The sequence below is a fragment of the Dermochelys coriacea genome, chromosome 1 (genome assembly GCF_009764565.3).
Source record: "Dermochelys coriacea isolate rDerCor1 chromosome 1, rDerCor1.pri.v4, whole genome shotgun sequence".
Taxonomy (NCBI): Eukaryota; Metazoa; Chordata; order Testudines; family Dermochelyidae; genus Dermochelys; species Dermochelys coriacea.
The window spans coordinates 285,656,746-285,678,910 of record NC_050068.2 but is presented as its reverse complement, the minus strand read 5'-3'; the positions used below and the strand labels follow the sequence as shown (position 1 = coordinate 285,678,910).

The 22,165-nt window shown below is 37.9% G+C and overlaps 1 protein-coding gene across 2 annotated transcripts in view; it reads left to right on the top strand.

The window, feature by feature from the left end:
- Positions 1-22,165, top strand: part of TRHDE (thyrotropin releasing hormone degrading enzyme) — a 340,833-nt gene that overhangs the window by 151,315 nt on the left and 167,353 nt on the right. For both annotated transcript variants that reach the window (XM_038387780.2, XM_038387779.2), the window contains exons 4-5: positions 13,207-13,361; positions 20,694-20,807. In XM_038387780.2, the coding sequence (XP_038243708.1) occupies positions 13,207-13,361; positions 20,694-20,807 (269 nt within the window). The remainder of the gene's footprint in view (positions 1-13,206; positions 13,362-20,693; positions 20,808-22,165) is intronic.

The following is a 22,165-nucleotide window of genomic DNA, read 5'->3' as shown; positions in this document are numbered from 1 at the left end:
TGTACTTGGCTTTCCAAAACCGCTTTGGCTGGTACAGCTGCTCTCTCCAGTAATCCTGAAACCACTTGCACTGTTCTCCCAAAGTTACACTGGCCTCTGGTGCTCCTGTGTCATTCTCCTCCGCTTTATTGGCTTAAGGCTCGTTGAACGGGTAGAAGGCAAAAATATTTAAAGTGTTAAAATGTCTAGCTAAGCTAACAACCAAGAAGTGATTGAAATAACATGTTATTTCAACATGTTGTGCATCATCAGCTTGAAACTTCAACACTTACACTTGAGCAGTGGGAATGATAGGATTTTTCAAGAGGATTTATTGTTCACCCTGTTGTATAAATAGAGGATGTACAAATGCTTTAGTTTGAGTGGGGCTGAGGAGCTGCAGGTGTGTTGTGACAAAATATCCCCAAACAAGTGAAAATAGATCCTGTATTTAAAATTAAGCCCAGACACACTTCTCCCCCTTTTTTACAAGGCTCTGCTCCCCTGTGTATCTCTGTGGCATCGTTTCTTCGGCTTCTAAGGTCTTATCAGCTGGCCCAGCCAAATTTTTCACCTCCCTGTCTTAGTCTTGTCTCTGATTGCCTGTCAGTGTTTCTCATTCACTTCAACCATGTCTCTCAAGCCCTCTGGCAACATTTTTCATTTTCTCATGCCACATTTCTCAGTATCCTGTGACAGTATATTTCAGTTCCGCCTGCAATGAATCTTAGTTTCTTCAGCTGTAACCCAGTCTCCCTCTGGCCTGTTTCGCTTAGCTCCTCTATCTTGTCTTCCTCTGGTCTTCCAGTCACCTCTCCCAGTTCTCCTGCTGTCACTGAATTTGATGAAGCACAATGTACTGAAGCTGCAACCAAGACACAAAGCATAACTTTTCTGTATACAGTGCAAGGTTTCCTGTCCAAAGTATGGTCTGATAAATATATTTACACTAGCAGAAAATTTTATTCAGAACAATAGGATTCATCTGGTCACATGCAGTTTACAGCTTTGGGAAGTTTTGCTAGATGTCTTATTTTAGAGTATTTCTGTTTCATTTCCAAGCATACATTTCACATATTAGATAATACAAATATAGCTATGCGAGTATGGTGGATTGTTAAGCCTCCATTGACTTGACACAGTGGTATCATAAGTAAATTGATACAGAGAATGCCTAAGAATCGTACATTGAGAGAGCTATTAATGTACAGAAATATCAGAAGTTGACCAGGAACCTCAGCCAATGGGAGCTGCGGGGGATGGCATCTGTGGGCAAGGGCAGCACGCGGAGCCCCCTGGCCACTCCTGTACCTAGTGGCTGTGGGGATATGTCAACCGCTTCTGGGAGCCTCCTGAGGTAAGTGCCACCAGAGCCTGCACCCTGAACCCTCTCCCGTATCCCAATCCCCTGCCTCTGCCCCTGCTCCAGCCCTGAACCCCCTCCCACACCCAAACTCCCTCCTGGAGCCCGCATTCCAACCCCCTGCCCCAGCCCTGAGCTCCTCCCACACTCTGAACCCCTCGGTCCCAGCCCAGAGCCCCTCCTGCACGCTGAACCCTGCATTTCTGGCCCCAACCCGGAGCCTGCACCCCCAGGCCAGAACCTGTACCCCCTCCTGCACCCCAACCCCCTGCCCCAGCTGGGAGCTCCCTCCCACACTCCAAACCCCTTGGCCCCAGCCCGGAGCCCCCTCCTGCCACCCCAAACCCCTCATCCCCGGCCCCATCCCAGAACCCACACCCCAGCTGAAGCCCTCACCCTCTCCTGCACCCAACCCCCTGCCCCGCCCCAGCTCAGTGAAAATGAGTGAGGGTGGGGGAGAGCGAGTGACTGAGGGAGGGGGGATGGAGTGAGTGGGGGCCAGGCCTCAGAGAAGGAGAGGGCAGAGACAGGGCCTCGGGGAAAGGGAGAGGGAGGGGCAGTGGTGTTTGGTTTTGTGCAATTTGAAAGTTGACAATCCTACCTCATACTTTTGTACAAGGGGGATCTTATAGTCTCAAGTAAGGATTTAATCATTGAGACTTGTATTATTAAATTGCAGATGGCATTTCTTTGCAATTCAGAGTTAAACTTACATTCTGTTATGTCACAGAAAGATATTTAGCGTTCATTTTAAAGACAAAATCAATGAACAATTACTTGCTTAAAACATGTTTTAATAATATAATCTGTTTAATTTCCATAAATATCTCAGCAAGAATCAACAGGAGAGCATGGTTTTATTAATGTATCTGTTTTTTACTATTGCACTAGTTTATCTTTTTCCATTAAAGATCTCTTATCAAGCCATCAAACAAAGGTTAATTTAGGTGATAGAGTGATCAAAGTAGTACTTTAAAAATATCCCATGAGAGAGATTCAATAGTAAGTGAATTTGTTTCAAGATGGTGATGTCTATTTTTCATTGTCAACTAGAAGAGCCAAGAAGAGAGATGACAGTGAAATATTTCCACAGCCCACACAAACCCATTGACCTCAGGAGTCCAGTGTAAATGACTCGCTATAATGTTACTTTCTCCCCAGCTGCAATGTTATGATATGGCAGAAATGGAGTTCTTTAGAAATGGTATGAGTAATGGGCATGAATCTTGCCACCTCCCCCACCTCAGTCCTGCTCACCATCTCAACTGTACTGATAGTAATTGATAATATTTTATCCCAAAACTAACATAAAGGATGCAGCTCTGGACATAGAGTATTTCCAGATGCAAATGTTCACATGTTCTTTATTGGTATTGTACATCTGGGTTTTATATCCTAGATCTATGGACTTATTTTACGTCATTGTTATTGTTCTTAAATAATATGGATTTCTCATGTTTTCTGTGCAAGCTTTGTTCCTTGGATTTGTTGTGGAAAGATAGAATTTGGCAGTGGCATGGACGTGATCATTTTCTTTATAGCAGTATTCATACTGGAAGTGTTCAGTAATCAGTTACATGTTGTTCTGAGCTATAGAATCCTCATGCTCTATTAACTATGGTGTTAGGAAAATGGCTGTTGGCAATTTTCCATCATGTCAGTGCTTTTAGTATTTACTAAACGTAGTAGTTAGTATTTTAGTAAACTGCTTTTTCTAAAGGCTACAAAATTCCCTTTTTCAAGTATTTGGAATAAGAGTATATTTCTTCTTTTGATATGTGTCTTACGTATCATAGCAGATGCACATCATGTACTGGTACTGTAACTTGGAATTGCAAAAGCCTAAGTTCAGTTCAGTCTCTGCCTCAGTGTTCAATTCTGTCTGTGTGTCATTCTTTGATCTAATATATGCTGAAGAAGAATATTTAATATAATATAAGTAGTAGAATTCAAAGGAGACAAACTTTTATATAAACTATTATAATACCTTTCTTCACTAGAAATTTTGTGAAAGGTACTTTTTCTTACTCACTATTACACAGCAATTCATAATATATGTGCAGATATTGTTTAAAATAAAAGACTGTTCATATTCCAATCAATACAACCAAGATGATACATAATTCAACTTTAATGGGACATTGAATTCATTTTTCAATTCAACATTGAATGATTTGATGCTCTTTGAAATGTAAAGCTGTGATTTATGGACAGGGGTTATAAAAATCTAAAGTCATTTAATAATATGCATGTCAAATACTAAATCAATGGGTTGCTGTTTTATTTTCTTAAATTGTATACTGGCTTTCACTAAGTATCAAGACTCAGTAGTCTGAAATGGTATCATGGTTTCTCTTTCCAATTACTACTTATATTTTACTTATTTTTCTTCTGATAGATTTTTTTCTCCCTCCATCATTTTTTTCCTCTTGGGAACTTTAACATTCATATGGCATTAAGCATCTGCTGTTTATATCAAAAGCTCCCTGAAAATCTCTGCCATTGTTTATGCCAGTTAATGTTAGGTAATACTTTGTAGTGCAATAAGAAGCAATAAAAAAATCAACAATAAACTGCTGTGTGTCAGTGATTTTTCCTCAGGGTCTGGTCTGCAACAAGCTATTTGATTTTGACTGAACTAATGGCATATAGACTCAGACCCTTATGCTAGCTCCATAGACTTATGTCCATATATCCTTTCAGTGCATATCTTATGTATAGAAGGATGTTGTCTGGGTAGGTACTCAGATAATATGGTGATGGGTGGCAAAATAAGAAAATGGATAGATAGAAATGTTACTCAAAGAACCACCAAATACTATGATTATCCTCTGGTGTGAGTTTGAATGTGTACAGTAAAGTAAAGTAAAGTAAAGGCATCAGGAGTCCCTTAAAATAGCAGCCTAAATTTTCAAAAGTGACTAATAATTTTGGGTACCTCAGTTATTAGGTGCTCAATTTGAGACAGCTTAAAGGGCCCAGGCATTCAGAAGGCAGGGATTCAGTAGTTTTGGAAAATCAGGGCTGTTTGAAGGGATGTCTCAAGTTGGACACCCAAACTCACTAGTCACTTCTGAAAATACAGGCCAGTTTGTCCTATTCTTTTAAAATAATTTTTAAAACAAATTAGAAGTGCTTTTCTGCTGCAGTGTTGAAGCAGGATGGATTGATTTTAAATCAAGGCGATTTAAATCACCAAGTGAAAAGCCTCGATTTAAATAATCCATCTTAATCAACTTTTCCATTTGTACTTGTTACTTTCTAAAGAAAGATGCATTCTCATTAAATCCCATTAAAACATGTTGATTTATAACTAAATAGAACCTTTACCTAGTTTTGGTACATCTTCTTACTACTCAAGAGGGTACAACACTAACTATGTACATTTATTTAAGCAACCATATAGCTTAATATTTTCAGATTTTTATTAATTAATTGTACATTTTTAATATGTTAAAAAATCATGAATGATATATTGCTTCTTTACTAGATAATTAACTTTTTCCTCATGATTTGTATCAAGCTGCATTTAGATGGTAACTGGAATTAAACACATAACAGCATATAAAATTTATTTTTCTTAAATAAGCTCTTAATATAGTGTATGACCTATTTTGCCATATTTATAAAACTTGTCCTCAAAAGTTAGATCCCCTCCCCCACGATTCTTTCTTTATATAGAAAAGCAGCCTTTAACTCACAGTTTTTGAAAATGGCTAATAGATTCAGCATATTTATTTTTTATTTAAATGTTTGGAGAGATTATAATAAGTTTAGGTTTTAATGTATTTTTATTAATTTTGATTTTATTTTAAACAAGTTAATTTTAAAAAAGAAAAATAGATTATAATTTACATAATAAAACATTTTAAATAAAAGGAATGTGATTTTTATTTTTTTTAATTGCTTTTTATCCATCATGTGTTAAAGTCAATTGGAGTCCTTCCATTGACTTTAGAGGGCTTTCAATTAGGCTCTGGTTGTTTTGAAGAAAGGGGGCAACTGATTTTATATATGTTAGACAAACATGTTGTGACAGGATCCCCCCAAGGTGGAGCCTCGGACTGTGGGACCTCTGTGCCCCCTGAACTCTCTCCAGCCTGGGCTGTCTCTCACAATACCTTGGTAGTGACAAGCAGCAAGCCCCTGCAGGCTTTGTGATCACTCAGCACAACAGCATGTGGAGCCCCACCACACCCAGCTATATTGCATGAATGCTCCTAGAGCCACTTAGGAATCACACAGAGAAAGGCACCAGAGCCAAATCGCCCCAGCTCCCAGCACTGTATCTCAGGAATATATCATCTTGCACTGCTCAAGATGGGCAGTGCAGAATTATTAATTGGTTCACCACTTCATCTCTGGAAAGTGGACATACACTAGCCTTTGCAAACCTGAGCAGATTACCAAACACTTCAGGCAAACCCACTGGTAAATATAAACAGTTAAACAACTTTATTGACTACAAAAGATAGATTTTAAGTAATAGGCAAAAAGTCAGAGTTAGTTACCAACAGAAATAAAATATAAGCACACAGTCTAAACTCTCAACTCTATTAGACTGGGTAACAACTAGACTAAGCAGTTTTTCTCACCTCACTGGATATTGCAGTTCATAGTACACAGATTTCACCCTTGAAATCTGGGCCAGTCCCCTCAGTTCGAGTCTTCAGAGTGTCCTTGTTGCTTGCAGTGTAGGTGGGTGAAGGAGAAAGACCTAGCATGGGCCTCCTGTGTTCAGTTTTATACCCTCAGTCCATGGGCTTGTAAAACACAAGTCCAGATATGTCTGGGTGCATTGCTGAGTCTCCAGGCAAGGTTGAGCAATCCCCCTGATGTGGCCTCATGCAGGTGAGTCATTGAATTATAGCTCCCTTGCTGGACAATGGCTGCTGATGGGTTGTTTCACACCCTGCCTGGGCATTGGTTGCTTTCCTTGCTTTTGCCTCTGGCGAGCTAATACCTGGCTGGTTCCCCAATTTACAGCATATTTTAGTGACAACCATACAACACGATTCTCATAACTTCACATGCTTTAATGATATGCATATATTGATAGCGAAATGACTTTCAGCAGATCATAACCTTTCCCCTGATACCTTACAAGGCATGCTTTATATGTAATACCACAGTTATATACAGATGAGGAATATGGGTGTGTGTGGGGGTGCTCCCTCAAGATACAGAATATCACACACCTGTCAAGGATGGTCTAGATAATACTTAGTCCTGCCTTGAGTGCTGGGGACTGGAGTAAAAGACCTCTCAAGGTCCCTCCCAGTCCTATGATTCTATAAGATAAAAAGTGAAATTGCCTGCTCATAGAGTTTTGTTAGAAGTAAACAAACTGAAAATATAGAGAGAAATAAATTTTTACTAACTTCTTGGTATAGTGATCTTAAGTATTACTTGTAACTTGCAGTGGACACAACACTTTCAGCCAGAACTGTGACTTTTTCAAGTTGATGGTGTCCCTTAAAGTGTATGTGGCTCATTAAAACGTATTCTGCTACAGAGAAGCATCCTCCACCAATTAGCAGTACAAGGGAATGGTTCAGATTAATGGGAACTGGATAGCAGAATGTCTAAACAGAATAAATCCTTGCTGTAAACAATATTTTTTTGACAGCAACCTTCATATGCAACATTACAAGAAGCTTTGAACTGAGAATTAATAAAGTTGTTGATTGCATTGTGCGCAGTTGGCAAAGGGCAAAGCTATACTTGGGGTTTCATATACCATGAATAGAATAAACTGTTTTTAGTCTCCCTCTCTCTTAATCAGTCATAACTACTGTGATAGAAATGAAATAGATGCTACCAGCAAGTCTCTGAAACTGTAATTCTTGACATCTGATTTGTGTCCATTCATTCTTTTACGTAGAGACTGTCCAGTTTGGCCAATGTACATGGCAGAGGGGCATTGCTGGCACATGATGGCATATATCACATGGTAGATGTGCAGGTGAATGAGCCTCTGATGGTGTGCCTGATGTGATTAGGCCCTATGATGGTGTCCCCTGAATAGATATGTGGACAGAGTTGGCAACGGGCTTTGTTGCAAGGATAGGTTCCTGGGTTAGTGGTTCTGTTGTGTGGTGTGTGGTTGCTGGTGAGTATTTGCTTGAGGTTGGGGGGCTGTCTGTAAGCAAGGACTGGCCTGTCTCCCAAGATCTGTGAGAGTGATGGGTCGTCCTTCACGATAGGTTGTAGATCCTTGATGATACGTTGGAGAGGTTTTAGTTGGGGGCTGAAGGTGATGGCTAGTGGCGTTCTGTTATTTTCTTTGTTGGGCCTGTGCTGTAGTAGGTGACTTCTGGGTACTCTTCTGGAAGACTCCTCCACAAAAATTAATGAAAACAGAATATTACCAGAGGAATGTAGATTAAGTCAAAACAGTTTTGGAGAGTGGGATTTTTCTAGCAAAATTTCCAGGAAAACGTGGATAATAAATACATGTGCTACGTACCTGATGTTGTGGAAAAAAGACAAATTTATGACTAAGACATGGGGTACACTGGTGAAGAATGATATCAGTGCTGTTACAAAAGTGAGATCTAGGGTGATTTGCTCATATATGGTGGTCACAGAAGTTAAAGCTGTGTGAGAACAGTTTTACCTTTCACATCCAACTGTTCCAAGATTTCAAAAAAGGTTGCGGAAAGAGTATGAATAACTGGTTTGGGGGTTAAGGTTTTACTTCCTGTTGGACATGCACAAGTAGCTGTGTCCCAGAGCTGCCAAATTGACACCAGAGGCTTGAAGTAAATTTGCATCCCAGAGAAAGATAGCACAGCATCTTGGATAAATATAGATTTTGTTTTCTCTTACTCTTGTTTCACCCTTTGCAGACTGGTAGACCCACCAGTCAGTGTTTGTCCGTCTCAGGACACCAGCTATCTTTTATACCTTCAAAGATCCTTTGTTTGAAAGTTCCCACCTGAAGCTTTCCTGAGGTTTTGAGCAGGCATCCTGAACCTAGTCAAACTGGTTTATGTGTTTCTCCAGATGGGTTAGATATCATCGTCAGAAGTGGATTTCTGGTATTGTCCATCGGAGCCCAAGGCAGTTGGACTCTGTCTATAGCCCTTGTTTTGAGTTTCTACAGGCTTTAACCCTTAGCTACTTTCCAGTCAGCAACACAATAACCACCAAACCCACAGAGAGGGAGATATTAAACTAATAAAAATGTATACAAGTAACTCCGACAACTTTCTGATTGGATAAGGAATGTCTCGATGTGGGGAATGGAGAAACCAATGGGTTAGTGGAAGAATGCAGGAGACTGACAGAAGAATGGGAGAAAAGTCCCAGATGCAGGGCATTCTTGTTGAGGGGCAGGAATCTTGCTTTCCAGTTAAGCACACCTAGAGTCTGATCCTGCTCCCAGTGACTTCAGTTGTGCAGGAACGAGGACCTCATGCTTTCTCAGTTGTGGGTGTCAAAGGATCTGGCATAAATAAATGAGAAAAATGAAAACGCACCATTATTTGTCAAGATTAAATTGAAATCAGAGGAGTGTGAGTGTAAGTATCATAGGTAAGGATAAGAATGCAATTTTTAGGGTAGTGGATCTTTAAGACCAGCTTAAATGGTTTAATGTTAAATTGACAGTTTCTATTTTGTATCATGACTATACTCACTAATAAGATCAGGCAATTATATACTAATGTTGAACTCACATAATTATGAAGATAATTAAATATTTGGAAATAAGATTCTGTGATGTTACATGCAATTTTTACTGTTAGAATGCCTTCCATCAGACTCTCAGAGAGATGAATGTCAATCAAAGACATCCAAATGCTTTCCTTGCGATTGAATAATTGTATTTTTACCATTTGACAGTGCAGTATATTATAGTGTCAAGATCTTGCACCTTTTCTCCTTTATTTCATTTCTGGTGACTTTATTTTGACTGTATAGTTTTTACTTCTAAGTCATGAATTTAGTCTTTGTGAAGGTTAAGAGGTGGAAGCCCTCTATTATGTCTGTGGAACATAGGATTCTCTGCACTGCTGTATCAGAAAATCTCAAGTAACAGTTTTATGTTGTATGAAGATATTATTGTCTGCCAGTAATAACAAGCACTTCTATTTCTACAGCGATTTCCACATAATCAAACATTCACAAGTGCTTTACAAATAACTTATTTAAATAGGTAGTAGAATAACAGGATGCACCATACACATATATATTCAGCAGCTCACATTTTCTGCTTAGTACAGAACAGTCTAAGCAGTACAACGTGTGAAAGGTATTTCTACCAAAACATGGGCATCATCGCCTTTTTTTGCTATTGTGTTAAGTCAAGATAGAACTGTGTCTCACCCTGTTCCTTAAAAAATACAGAAGGAATCTTAATGGATGGCAGCTTCAGCAACACAATATACCATCCCTAATTTCCGATTGGTGTAAACAGAAGTAAAACCAGATTCTTTTGTTGGGACTTGAACCTGAAACACTGTGGCTCCTGAACCAAAAGTTTAATTTATTGAATTCCCCATTATGGATATGGATTTCTTATGTCACAAGATCAACCATATGCTGGAAGTTTTATTCAAAGACAATGTCAATCTGAGTAGCAATAACAAAATCTACAGAATCAAAATCTCTCATTGCAAAATATCACTTATCCATTGGCACTCAGATTTTTTGACAGAATAGTCTAGTTATATAACAGCAATGTTCAGGGCCTGATTCAGAGCTCATCAAAACCAATGGGAGTCTTTCCATTGACTTCAATGTGCATTGGATCCAATCCCTCTCAGTTAGGAAAAACGTGAATGTTTCCAAGCACTGAGGTGTACCCTATGATATGTTAGATGTTTTAGTACCATGTCTATGGGCTTTGAAAGACTCCTGAAATTACCCATATTAGGATGGGAGGGAGGATGCAGAGGCACTCAAGAGCATTAACATAGCAATATTTTCTAGAAACAGTGTGGCCCTCAGGCACTCTACTGTTCTGTTATCACTTCATCAGTTCCATAAAGCACTTACGCACATGCTTAACTTTTAATGTGCGAGTAGTTTGAGGCTTCATAATTGCTTTGCTGTCCTGTCATTAACAATCTACCTGCTGCTAGCAAAGCAGTTAGTTCTCCAATAGACTGGGAGGTCTGGAAGTCAATGTAAGTTTGCTATGGACTTCAGTGAGGCCTGGATCTCACCACTCTCACTGAGATCTCACCCAGTAACTTTTGGTTTCTCTGTTTTGTCTCAATTGTTTGTACCTGTATTTAAAACCATTATCCTTATTCCTTCGTTTTATGATGACCAGAGATTTGTCATTTCACATGTCAATTATAACTAACTGCAGTGATTCCAAATGATCTGTATACTTCAAAATGTTTCAAAAAATGTTATTTTGAAGTTACTAGAGCAGCTAGGTCTAGGAGTATTGAGTCACACTTTTTTGTTTGTTTAATTGTGTCATTACAATAGCTACTTCTACGTACCGGTGAAGTTTCTGTGTGACCTGGTGCCTGGGATAGACACTGAGAATGCCACACTCGGGGCAGACTGGGCAGACCATCCCCAAAACTGGTGGTTTACTCTATAATTAGAGTCACCAAATCTGTAACAAAAGAGCTTCTGCAGTGACAAACTGGTTAACCAGAAGCCAAACACAGTCCTCTTAGGCATTCCATCCCTTGGCTCCCATCCAGATGACCCAATCTAATACAGTAAGATGACCTCTAATATAGTAATATAGAACCCATTTCACCAGGTTCTTACTGATCCCAAAGGATCAGACACTTACCCCAGATCAGTATGTATTTCAGATTTTACCCAAATATCACACTGTCAGCCAATCCTTAGTAAACTAAGTAAAGATTTATTAATAAAAGAAAAGAGAGTTATAAATGATTAATAGGTCATATACATATAAATGGTTGTGAAGTCCTTGATTCAGGTTTGGAGCTGTGATGGAATAGACTGCTGCTTTGCAAAAGTCTCTCTGCTAACTTCCAAAAGATTGGAAGGTCCTCAGTTCACAGTTCATGATGCTCCTTTTAGCTGTAAATCCATAGTCCAGAGAATTAGAGCAAGAAAGAGGCAAAATAGAGATGTCTCAGGTGTCTTTTATATCCTCTGTCATGTGCCTGGAAATATACTGTCCCAAACAAATCCCATAGCCCAGTTGCCTGAGAAGTTACTGGCCCAACATGGTTTGCTGAATTGCAGGCCACTGGCTCCCTGCTGTTTGAGGCATCCTCAGGAAGAGGTATCTGGATAGGATGAGTTTCTTCAGTGGCCCATTATGAGAATGGAGTGTCCTTGATGTGCCATCAACACAGCTGTCTAGCCCTATTGTAAATTCTATCTGGGGTGTATCAGCCAGGAACAAACATGTTTTAGATACAAGTACGTTACTAACATTCATAACTTCAAATACGAAGATGACATATGCATATAAACAAGATAATCATACTTAGCAAATCATAATTTTTCCATTGATACCTTACATGACATACTTTGTGCAAGATTTGTTGCAATTATAGAACAGTGGTAATATCAATGCTATAAATGGTCATCTTTAATCATGCAGCATCACATCCTGACTCTGCAATTGGGATACTTCTAGTTATTTTGAATATTGAAGTAGCTATTGGAGTCTTCTCCTGCTCCCACTGAGGTCAGTGACTATTTTGACTTCAATGGAGGCAAGCCTGGGCATTACTTGATGATCACCTGGGTGTGGAGCTACTTGGGACTGGCATATGTCAAATTTCTAAATTCATACAGTGTTTCTTCAATCTCTGCACTGGTGGCCCATTGGTGGCCCATTTTCTGGGCCTATTGTACCACATATTACTATATCCTTCCTAAGCCTGAAATAAGCAACCTTGGGAAATGTATATCTTAGAATTGATAGAATTATTGTTAGCCATATGGTACTTTTATTCCTCTGGGTAGAGAAGCCAAATAAGTCATCCTCCAGTAAACCCAGGTTTACTCCCATCCATAAGGCAAGTGACATTACTTTTCACCTTTTTACAGTAAAATCTTTGTCAAGTTTGAGTGGACCTTGCATTCTCCTCTGCCCACTTGTTGAGCCCAGATACTATTGGGAGAAGTCTCCTGCCCTCTTTCTGCTTTATGCATAAAGGCTGGCCCCATTCTCATCTTTATGTTTTGTCAGCCTTTGTGTCATTATGGAATAGCTCCAATGGTTTCAGGAGTCCTAGAAAGAGAAATAGGGAAAGATACATTTGAGAATTGTCAGAATTCTTTCTTCCCCCAGAGCATGTCTACACACAGAATAGGGCTTCAGTGTACAGTACCTTCTATTTTAAGAATTTAATTTGAATGGTCACCTGTCATCTTGAAGGTAGTTATTGGGAAGTATTACTTCAGCACTTCCATGGATGTTACCCATTGCCTTTACTGATATGCATCTTTGATATACAAGATGTCCCCGACTAAATCAGCGTCAACAAGGAATAAAATTCATGTTGTGTTTGGTGGCGGTCTGTGTTATTGTTTTGTGTAATGCACCTGGGGCATAAATGGCGTTAAATAAATTAATATAAATAAATAAGCAATAGAGAGGCTATTTTAAAAAGTAAATAATATATACAAAATCTACTCCCATTAAAAATCCAATAATTGACTGTGTTACAAGATGGAAATCATAAGATATGAGAGAACAAATAATGAAGTAAGAACCAAAAAAACTATTCTTATTAAAATGATTTTTATAGATAATATTGTAAGGGGAGAACTCAAATGAACAGCTTACTTTTTACATAGATGTTATTAAGGAAAACCTAATGGTTTATAGCTTTTACTTACAATAACTTTAGAGCATAATAACTTCCACAAGCATGTTAAAACACATTTTGTTCTGTTTCTAGATCTATTAGCTGTGCCTAAGCATCCATATGCTGCTATGGAGAACTGGGGACTAAGTGTTTTTGTGGAGCAAAGAATACTGCTGGATCCAAACATTTCTTCTATATCCTACTTACTGGATGTCACCATGGTTATTGTACATGAACTATGCCACCAGGTATGAGACATGCAATCAGTTATGAGAACTTGGTACAAGCCTGAGAGATCAAATGTATTCTGTTTCAAACTGATATTCTTACACAAATAATTGCACATATTTGTTATAGCTGTATTGAAAATAACTTGGAGAGCTCTAAGATATGTCACTAAAATGCAGAAATCCAAAAAAATCAGATACAATGCAAAAGAGCAAATGAGTGGGAATGAATAAACTTTCTAATGTTGAGTTTAGGTTGTGAATGCTGCCACCCACTAGCCTCCCTGCATTCTGTGTTCAATCAATATTGTAGCAAACTTGTCCCTTTCCTCTGATTATTATGATGGTGCTGTGTGTATATATATGGTAAGTACGTTGATAGCTGTATAAAATGATTTATTACAGCACTGTAGCAGATTTAGGTTGAGCTGATGTTCATGTCAAAATTTGCTTTGGCTGAAATCAATTTGATAGTCCCCTTCTCCCAACACACACATACTTAAGAAGCAGTATTTTTTTATTCTGCCACTGACCCTCTTTCACAAATTATGGATATTTTGTCTCTCTGTGTATTGAAACTCTCATATAAATTAGGAAACTTTGCAATAAACCCATATTGCAATTTATTTCACATTTCTGTTTTTCATCTTCTTATCTCAAACTAAGCACATTATGAGTGTTCAGTAATATTGAGTTGCATGCAAATGTTATTAAAGAACTGTGCTACAGGGACAGGAAACCCTTTCTTGCACTGGTAACAGGCATAATAATAGCCTCTGGGTTAAAATGAATGAAATCCTACTGTGTAATCAGCGTGGCTTACATCTGTGACTTTACACAGGATCTTTTAAAAAGCAAAGTACATATGTAGTACTTTTTCAAAATAAAAAAATAACATTTAAATTCTAACTTTGTATTGCGTATTCTGATAGGTAAACCTGGAAATTTTAATGTTTAGTTCATTTTTGTGTTTCACATTGAAAGTGTAGGTAAAAATTGAGTCCTCAACTAAAACATTATATGTTTCTTGGAGTTTGTTGCTGATTTAATCTCAGTATGATCCTTTACTTTGTTACAAATTCTTTATTAGATAGTACAATAAAGCAGTACACAATAGAGTGTAAAAATCATAGAACCTTAGAAATTAGGGATAGAAAACACATATTGGGTCATCTAGTCTATCCCATCTGTTAGTATAGGATTCCTCCCTATGGTACATTTTCTAATGCTTTTTCTATTATTGTTTTAAATGTTTGAAATTATAGAGTTTCCATCACTGCCCTTGGATACTAGTCTACAATTCAATAAATCTCAGTGTTGTAAGTTATTTCTGTATAGTTAGCCTGAATTTTCCTTTTTCTTACATTCTTCTAATTACTTCTAGTTTTCCCTTGTGCCACTTTAGATCATTTGCTCTCTTTCCAAGGTGATCCATACTTAAAATGTTTGTGGTAAATTATCACATCAGCAATTTGCTAAGTTTATTGGTCTGACTCTCATTTACACTAATGGCAGGGGGGTGAAAAATGCATTTGTTTACTTTAAGGCCCGCTTATATTGCCAGAGTGCAGTGAAGATGGCCTTAGTGTAAATGAGAACAAGCCTCTATATGTATTTAGCTCTTTTACTCTTCCCTTGTAAGTCTTTCTCTCCAGCCGACATCGTTTGTTGTTTTATTATAATGGTGCCTAAAAACACCATTGTACAAACACACAATAAGAGAGAGTTCCTTCCCCAAAGGGTTTACAGTATAAATAGAAAAAACAGAAAAAAGGAAGTATTATTTCTGTTCTAAGAACAGGAGTACTTGTGGCACCTTAGAGACTAATAAATTTATTAGAACATAAGCTTTCGTGGGCTACAGCCCACTTCATCAAATGGAACATATAGTAAGAAGCTCAGTTACTCATCTAGCCTCTTACAGTTTGTATGGCAACTTCCACCTTTTCTCTCTCTCTCTCTCTCTCTCTCTCTCTCTCCGAATGGGACATATAGTAAGAAGATCTATCTATCTATCTATCTAGTTCAATAGCTAGGGGATTCTTTTTACAATATAAAACAGAACCGGATTGAGTTTCCACCCCGTAATCTGGGAAAACTCAACACCACCCTGGAGTGACTCTAAGAGGTGATACTTCCCCAGTCACAAGCATTGACTCAGTGTATAATAAAAGGAAACGTTTATTAAAAAGGGAAAGGGAATCCAGCATTAATTTTGGGAAAACACCACTACCAGATTCAAAAGCTTAAACTTAAGCAAATACCCTCTCCACATTATGTTGATCAGTGTCCCCTGCCTAAGTTTCCCACCTTGCAGTGTGAAAGTCTGAACAAATGTCCCTTTCACATGACACTCCTCTCTTTTCCTCCACTGCACCCCACTCACAGCTGGTTGAGAGTTCAGAGGTGCATTCACATGAGTCCACCTTTCATCCCTGAAAAGAGGGGACATTGAGCTGCCGCTGTTATCTCTGCCACAAGTGGCTGATTGCTGCCACCTCTGCTGCTATCTCTGCCAGAACACATCTCTGCCACTATTATCACTGCTGCTGCTTGTCTCTCACTGCCGCCTCTGCAGTGCCGTGTTGAGCTCTTAGTGATTTCACTGCGTAGCAGGGAACTTCTGTGCTGCTGCCTCTTCATTTTTTTTTCACTGCATCACTGTCCCCATACCAGAACTGCCCATAAGTGATTTGAGCTTTATTGATCACTGAACAGAAACACAGGTTTCAGAGTAGCAGCCGTGTTAGTCTGTATTCTCAAAAAGAAAAGGAGTACTTGTGGCACCTTAGAGACTAACAAATTTATTAGAGCATAAGCTTTCGTGAGCTACAGCTCACTTCATCGGAACAGAAACAAGGACTCTGAATTGAATTTGATCAGCTCATCTTTAAACTGGAGAGGGACAGGTCAAATGGTGTCTAGGACTATTTAGGCAGCATCCGCACCATTAGGTGGGAACACTCATACCCATCCCCTCTCATCTTCAGTGAGATTTAGCATCTTTACCCCCTCCTTAGCAAGTGAGGTTCAGTTTAGAGTGACCCCCTCAGTCAGGGCATGCTAAGTATAGTTCTGCTACCCTTAGTTATACAATAAGGATAACATTTCATAACCCCTGCATTCAATGCTAAAGTGAATTGTAACCCAAAACCAGTCAAAACTGACCACTTTGGCAAAGCATGTCTGTCTGCTGAACACCTAAGCAGAGTAGGTGTGTCTATGCAATATGATCTGCTCCTAAAGTCTTTTCCCCCAGTGTATCACTAGATGTCAGGGGCGAGCTGCTTATATTAGTATATTCTTAGGCCCCACAGAGCACTCTACATGGCTCAAGATGGCACACAGTCGACATAGAAGCTGCAAAATACCCTTTGGCGTGCATGAAGGTGTTCTTCAACTGAGTGCTGTTAATAATTCATTGCACTTCACAGTTTTAATTTTGAGTAAGTTCTCACACCCATTTTGCAGATAGGATACCTGAGTGGAAGCACAAGCTTACCTCTGGCAGACGTAGTAGAAGCCACATCTCTGACGTGGCAGATATAAGTCTCATCCACTTACCCACTTTGCCTTACAGAGTGGATGTGCCAGTTCTGTGTGCTTGGCTGTGCCGTTTATAGCTACTAGACCACACTCACCCCTAGAAGTAGGAATCTTGATCCCCAGCATTCAAAATATTTTTCTACCTCTTAGGTAAGCCACTGGGAAAGTATGCTCTATGTCATCCTCTAATGGCTGTAGAGTGACCAGATGTCCCAATTTTATAGGGACAGTCCCAATTTTGGGGGCTTTTTCTTATATAGGTACCTATTACCCTCCACCTCCTGTCCCGATTTTTCACACTTGCTATCTGGTCATCCTAAATGGCTGGTTGCAGAGAGAATAACAGCCCATTGCTGTTACCAGATTTGTGCTTCAGAGCTAAAGGTTCTGGGTAAAATCCTGCTGATAACCTATACTGAAAGGTGGCAGGGGTAAACAGGATGGAAGTTACTCTTTTCAGTTTTCTGTTTTCAAAAAGCTAAGCTATTGCATTTAAAAAATCTCTTAAATGAATGTGAAGGTTACAAAACTAAGCACTCAAAAATTAGGAAATGCTAGAATTAAAATTGTCCAAGCAACCTTAGTTGAGTCCTCTTGTGCGTGATACACATCTTTAATTATGTGTCCTCACACTGTGCTATCCTACAGACTCCGGTGTCATTTAGTTTTGGGGATGGACAGTGAATTGAGGCAGAGGGTTTTAGAAAAAAAAATATTTCCATGTGTTCAAGGCACTGGTCTGTGATCCAGAAGAATTCACTCTATTTCTGTGCTCTGCCATTGGCTTCTGTGTGTTGCTTGGCAAAACTGTCATAATACGTATGCATTAGGGGAGCTGATTAAGATTCCATGGGTAACTTCAGTTCTGGCATTTCCTAATTTTTAATTTCTTGATATTTCAAACTTCCTGTTCTTTTAACAAATTTTTAAATATAATTAAATAAATACTTAAAAACAAGCGGAAAAATACATAATGTTTCCACACAAAGGCATCTTCTCCAGATCCAAACAAATTCATCATCTGAGAAAGAAACACACTGATCACAGGTCATGAACAGGAAATTAATCAAGAGCAGAGATATTGATACCAACATACATTAGTTGCCCACCATCACATACAAATATAATATTATTAAATAAGTTCAAACAGGGTAGGGGATCCATAATATTTAAATATTAGAGATTGGTCAGAACTGCACCCTTTGTATAGAAGAAAATCAGTTGAATTCAAGAAACATAATAACTGATGACAATTGATCAAAATGATGAAATACAAAACAGAATATAATAAGTGAATAATGTAAACAGAAATATGTGTCAGAGGAAGAAAAGCCAAAAAAATCCCCATAAAAGAAAAAGAGAAAAGAAGGTATGCTTCCAGTACATATGTAAGAAGCACACAGAGCCTTCTCCACTCTTATTATATATATCATCAGCATTTTTCTTATCTCAACTAGTACACACTAATCTTTTCCTTCAAAAGCCCCACAAATAATAATCTTCATTCAATTCAAGCTGTGGCAATATTCTAATAAAAAAAATAAATTGCCTCCCTCTGATTAAATCTGATTCTATCTTTGTATCTTCTCCTCATTTCAATTTAAAAATCTGTTCAGTACCCACAAACTGTGGGATGCTAATAGGATAATGTTTTCCTGTCAGACATCTAACAACTGGAAAAGTAATAAGAAAAGGAGTACTTGTGGCACCTTAGAGACTAACAAATTTATTTGAGCATAAGCTTTCGTGAGCTACAGCTCACTTCATCGGATGCATTGATGCATTCATCGATGAAGTGAGCTGTAGCTCACGAAAGCTTATGCTCCAATAAATTTGTTAGTCTCTAAGGTGCCACAAGTACTCCTTTTCTTTTTGCGAATACAGACTAACACGGCTGCTACTCTGAAACCTGGAAAAGTAATATCACCTTCCTACATTTGTGTTTATTAATTGGTGGTTTTAGAGGTCTAGCGAGCTTTCTGACATTAAACAATTCACAAGAATGTTTAAGGAAATACCCGTATTTATATAAGTATCACATGTTATTTTCATACCTATAGAAATATTTCTTTATTGGATGATCAAAATTGAGTACCTATAATCATGTTATTGCAATAATTACTTGATAAACAGGAAAAATCTTACTCCCAGGAGTAAGATTGGGTAAGTAATGAGATGCTATGGCAGGATTAATAATATTTTGAATATATTAGAATATATGTTTCTGCTTTTCCAGAAAGGAATCATAGGTAATTCCTTAAGTAAGACAAATATACTTTAATCTAATCAACAACATCCGAGAATTTCTAAAATTTTATTAATCCTTCCTAAATTATAAGAACATATGTTAACAAATGGCATTTTAGTATTATCAACTTTAATCCTAGAGTTTTTTAAACAAAATCTCCCTGCCTATTTCTAATACTTATTTTGTCTTTGCTGAATAGTCTTATCATAATCCATGAATATAAACCTATCACATATTATTTCATCCTTTTTCATCATAAGTTTTTTGTGGTCAAAATATATTCCCTTAACTGTCCACAGTTTGGGAGTATATTATGTGTGCATATGGATTTCCAGTGTGTTTTTATCAGTCTTTTTAACTGTAAATTCTTTGGGACAGGGACTGCCTTATTAGTCTTTTAAAGAGCTAAACGTATTGTCTGCATTTACTTAAATAATAGTTATTGATCAGTGAGTTTCCATGATCTGTTCTCTTAATTTCACTCTCAATTGGCATAAAAAGTATTATCAAGATCACTTTTGTCAACCCCATCCGCAGTTCTCTTCCTAGATCTTCATTACATTTATCTTCACTCATTCAGGTGCTAGCTGTTGGCTGCTGAAACCCAATACTGCCAATCTGATAATGTTAATCTCTCTTTGCTATGCACTTTGGCACTGCCTCCCATGTTCACTGCACCCACAATTTCCAGTCACAGCATTTATACCTGCTTCTATACTACCACCATTCCTTTTGCATGAATAGTGATGCACAGATGTACGGCAGCTCATTCATACCCCACTGAGAGTTTCCAAACAAACACATAGTTATGGAAGCAAATAGATCATTGCCCAACTCTTTTTTTTTTCATACTCTCGCCATTCTAATTGCAGCATCAGTAATTCAGCTGATTCTGTAATCGTACATCAATCATTCTCTCTCTAGAATATCCATTTGCTGTTCTGTCTCTCTTTATTTTAATAATTTGTGACCACATGCAAGTTCAAAATTATCTCTTACGATGTTAGCTTCACCTCATTTTCTAATTGCATAGAAAACTACCAGTAATGTTTACAGATACAGACTTTGGTTATTCATTCAGAAAAAAATACTTCAGAGACATTGAGATATATTTTCAAAGTAGTGCACAATGATTTACTCATTCAACTCCCATTAACATCAGTGGGTATCACACAGTCAAATACTCATGCACCATTGTAAAAATGAGCTCCCAATGTTATTCCAGTGAACAAACTTGATCTGAATAGACCATCCTTACAGAAAGCTAAAAAATGCTAAAACTTGTGAGATCTGGGTTCTGTTTCTAATTTCCCAGAGATGTCTTGTACAACCTACCACAAGACACTTGATGTTCCTCATTTGATACTTACCTAAGTCACAGGTAAAGCTTAGTTCATTGGTATTTTGTAAAATATTTAGAGATCCTTGGATGGAAGGTGTGATATAAGTATAAAATATTGTCATTATTATGAATAATAAACCTAGTAGTGGTCGTTTTGTATACAAATCACACATATATAAACAACATTTTATGTTGTTTGATTGAACTTTCCTTGTAGTGGTTTGGTGACCTTGTGACTCCAGTATGGTGGGAAGATGTATGGCTAAAAGAAGGTTTTGCTCACTATTTTGAATTTGTTGGGACAGACTACCTCTACCCAGGCTGGAATATGGTAAGTTCATGTTATTTCATTAGTTTGAAAACTCCACTGAAAGGTTGTTTTCCTATTATACTCCTGCTTATGTTACAGTCAGGGTCTGCTGAAGAATACCAAATGGTGCGAGCAAGTATCAGATGTCCAATAAAGCAAAATCAGTGGGTGTGAAATCATTTGACAGCATTCCAAGAGTGTAATCTGCCATTTATTTCAAAAAGAATAAGGTCTTGTGTATCATAACCAAATGTTAAAATAACTGCCACTTTTCTATTCAAAGACATTTCACACTAGGGTGGTGACTGAACACCAACCATTTCTGAAAACTGTATATTAATGAAAGATCTCTATAGTGTTTTCCGAGGTTCTCAGAACATTACATTTTTAGTTATTACAATATAAATAGAGAAGGAAGATTCAGGTAAGCCATAAAGTGAAACTGAATATATTACTGCAATATTATGCTTTTTTAAAAATCATCTACAAAAAGAACAGGAGTACTTGTGGCACCTTAGAGACTAACAAATTTATTAGAGCATAAGCTTTATATATATATACAATATGTTCCATTCTATGCATCCGATGAAGTGGGCTATAGCCCACAAAAGCTTATGCTCTAATAAATTTGTTAGTCTCTAAGGTGCCACAAGTACTCCTGTTCTTTTTGTGGATACAGACTAACACGCCTGCTACTCTGAAACCTCTAAATTATCTGTTATGGTATTGTTGTTTTGGGCATCTAACATTCTATATTAATCTATATACTGACGACTTAAAGTGTGGGGCATAGTTTGTCACATGCAGTCATATAGCTGTGGTTACAGGATCCACTTCTGTCTTCTGAAACGTGTGCAGCAACCATTGGCCCACTGGTGAAAGAGCCAGGAAGTACAAGTTGGGCCATCCCCTTTTAGTCCCTCTGCTTGCAGATCAAGTGTCTAGATCATTCCCACTTATGTCTTATTTTATTCTTGAATATCAGAAGATGTAATACCTTGACCACTTAAATGATAAGGAAATATAAAAGTTAGTGAGAGTTACAAGCATAAAAGAGGCAATACCTTCTTTGTGAGCATGTCCAGGGTGTTTGTATATTTTGTAATCTCCCAAGAATGAATTATTTTATTTTTTGCAAACTTGTCTTTCTTTTGAGCTGATAGTATTAGGTATCATTATGTGACAATTTTTTATATATATACAGCTTGTAGGATAAAGATTTTCAAACTGAGATTTAGTAATTTGAATGTTTTCATTAAACTCATGCACATTAATTTCTGAAATTGTTTTGCCACTTCGTGAATTTTGTTCTGTAGTTTTAGTCCACTCATTTTTTGTGAAGTAAATCCAAGATGTAATAATTAAGAATTAAATAAACT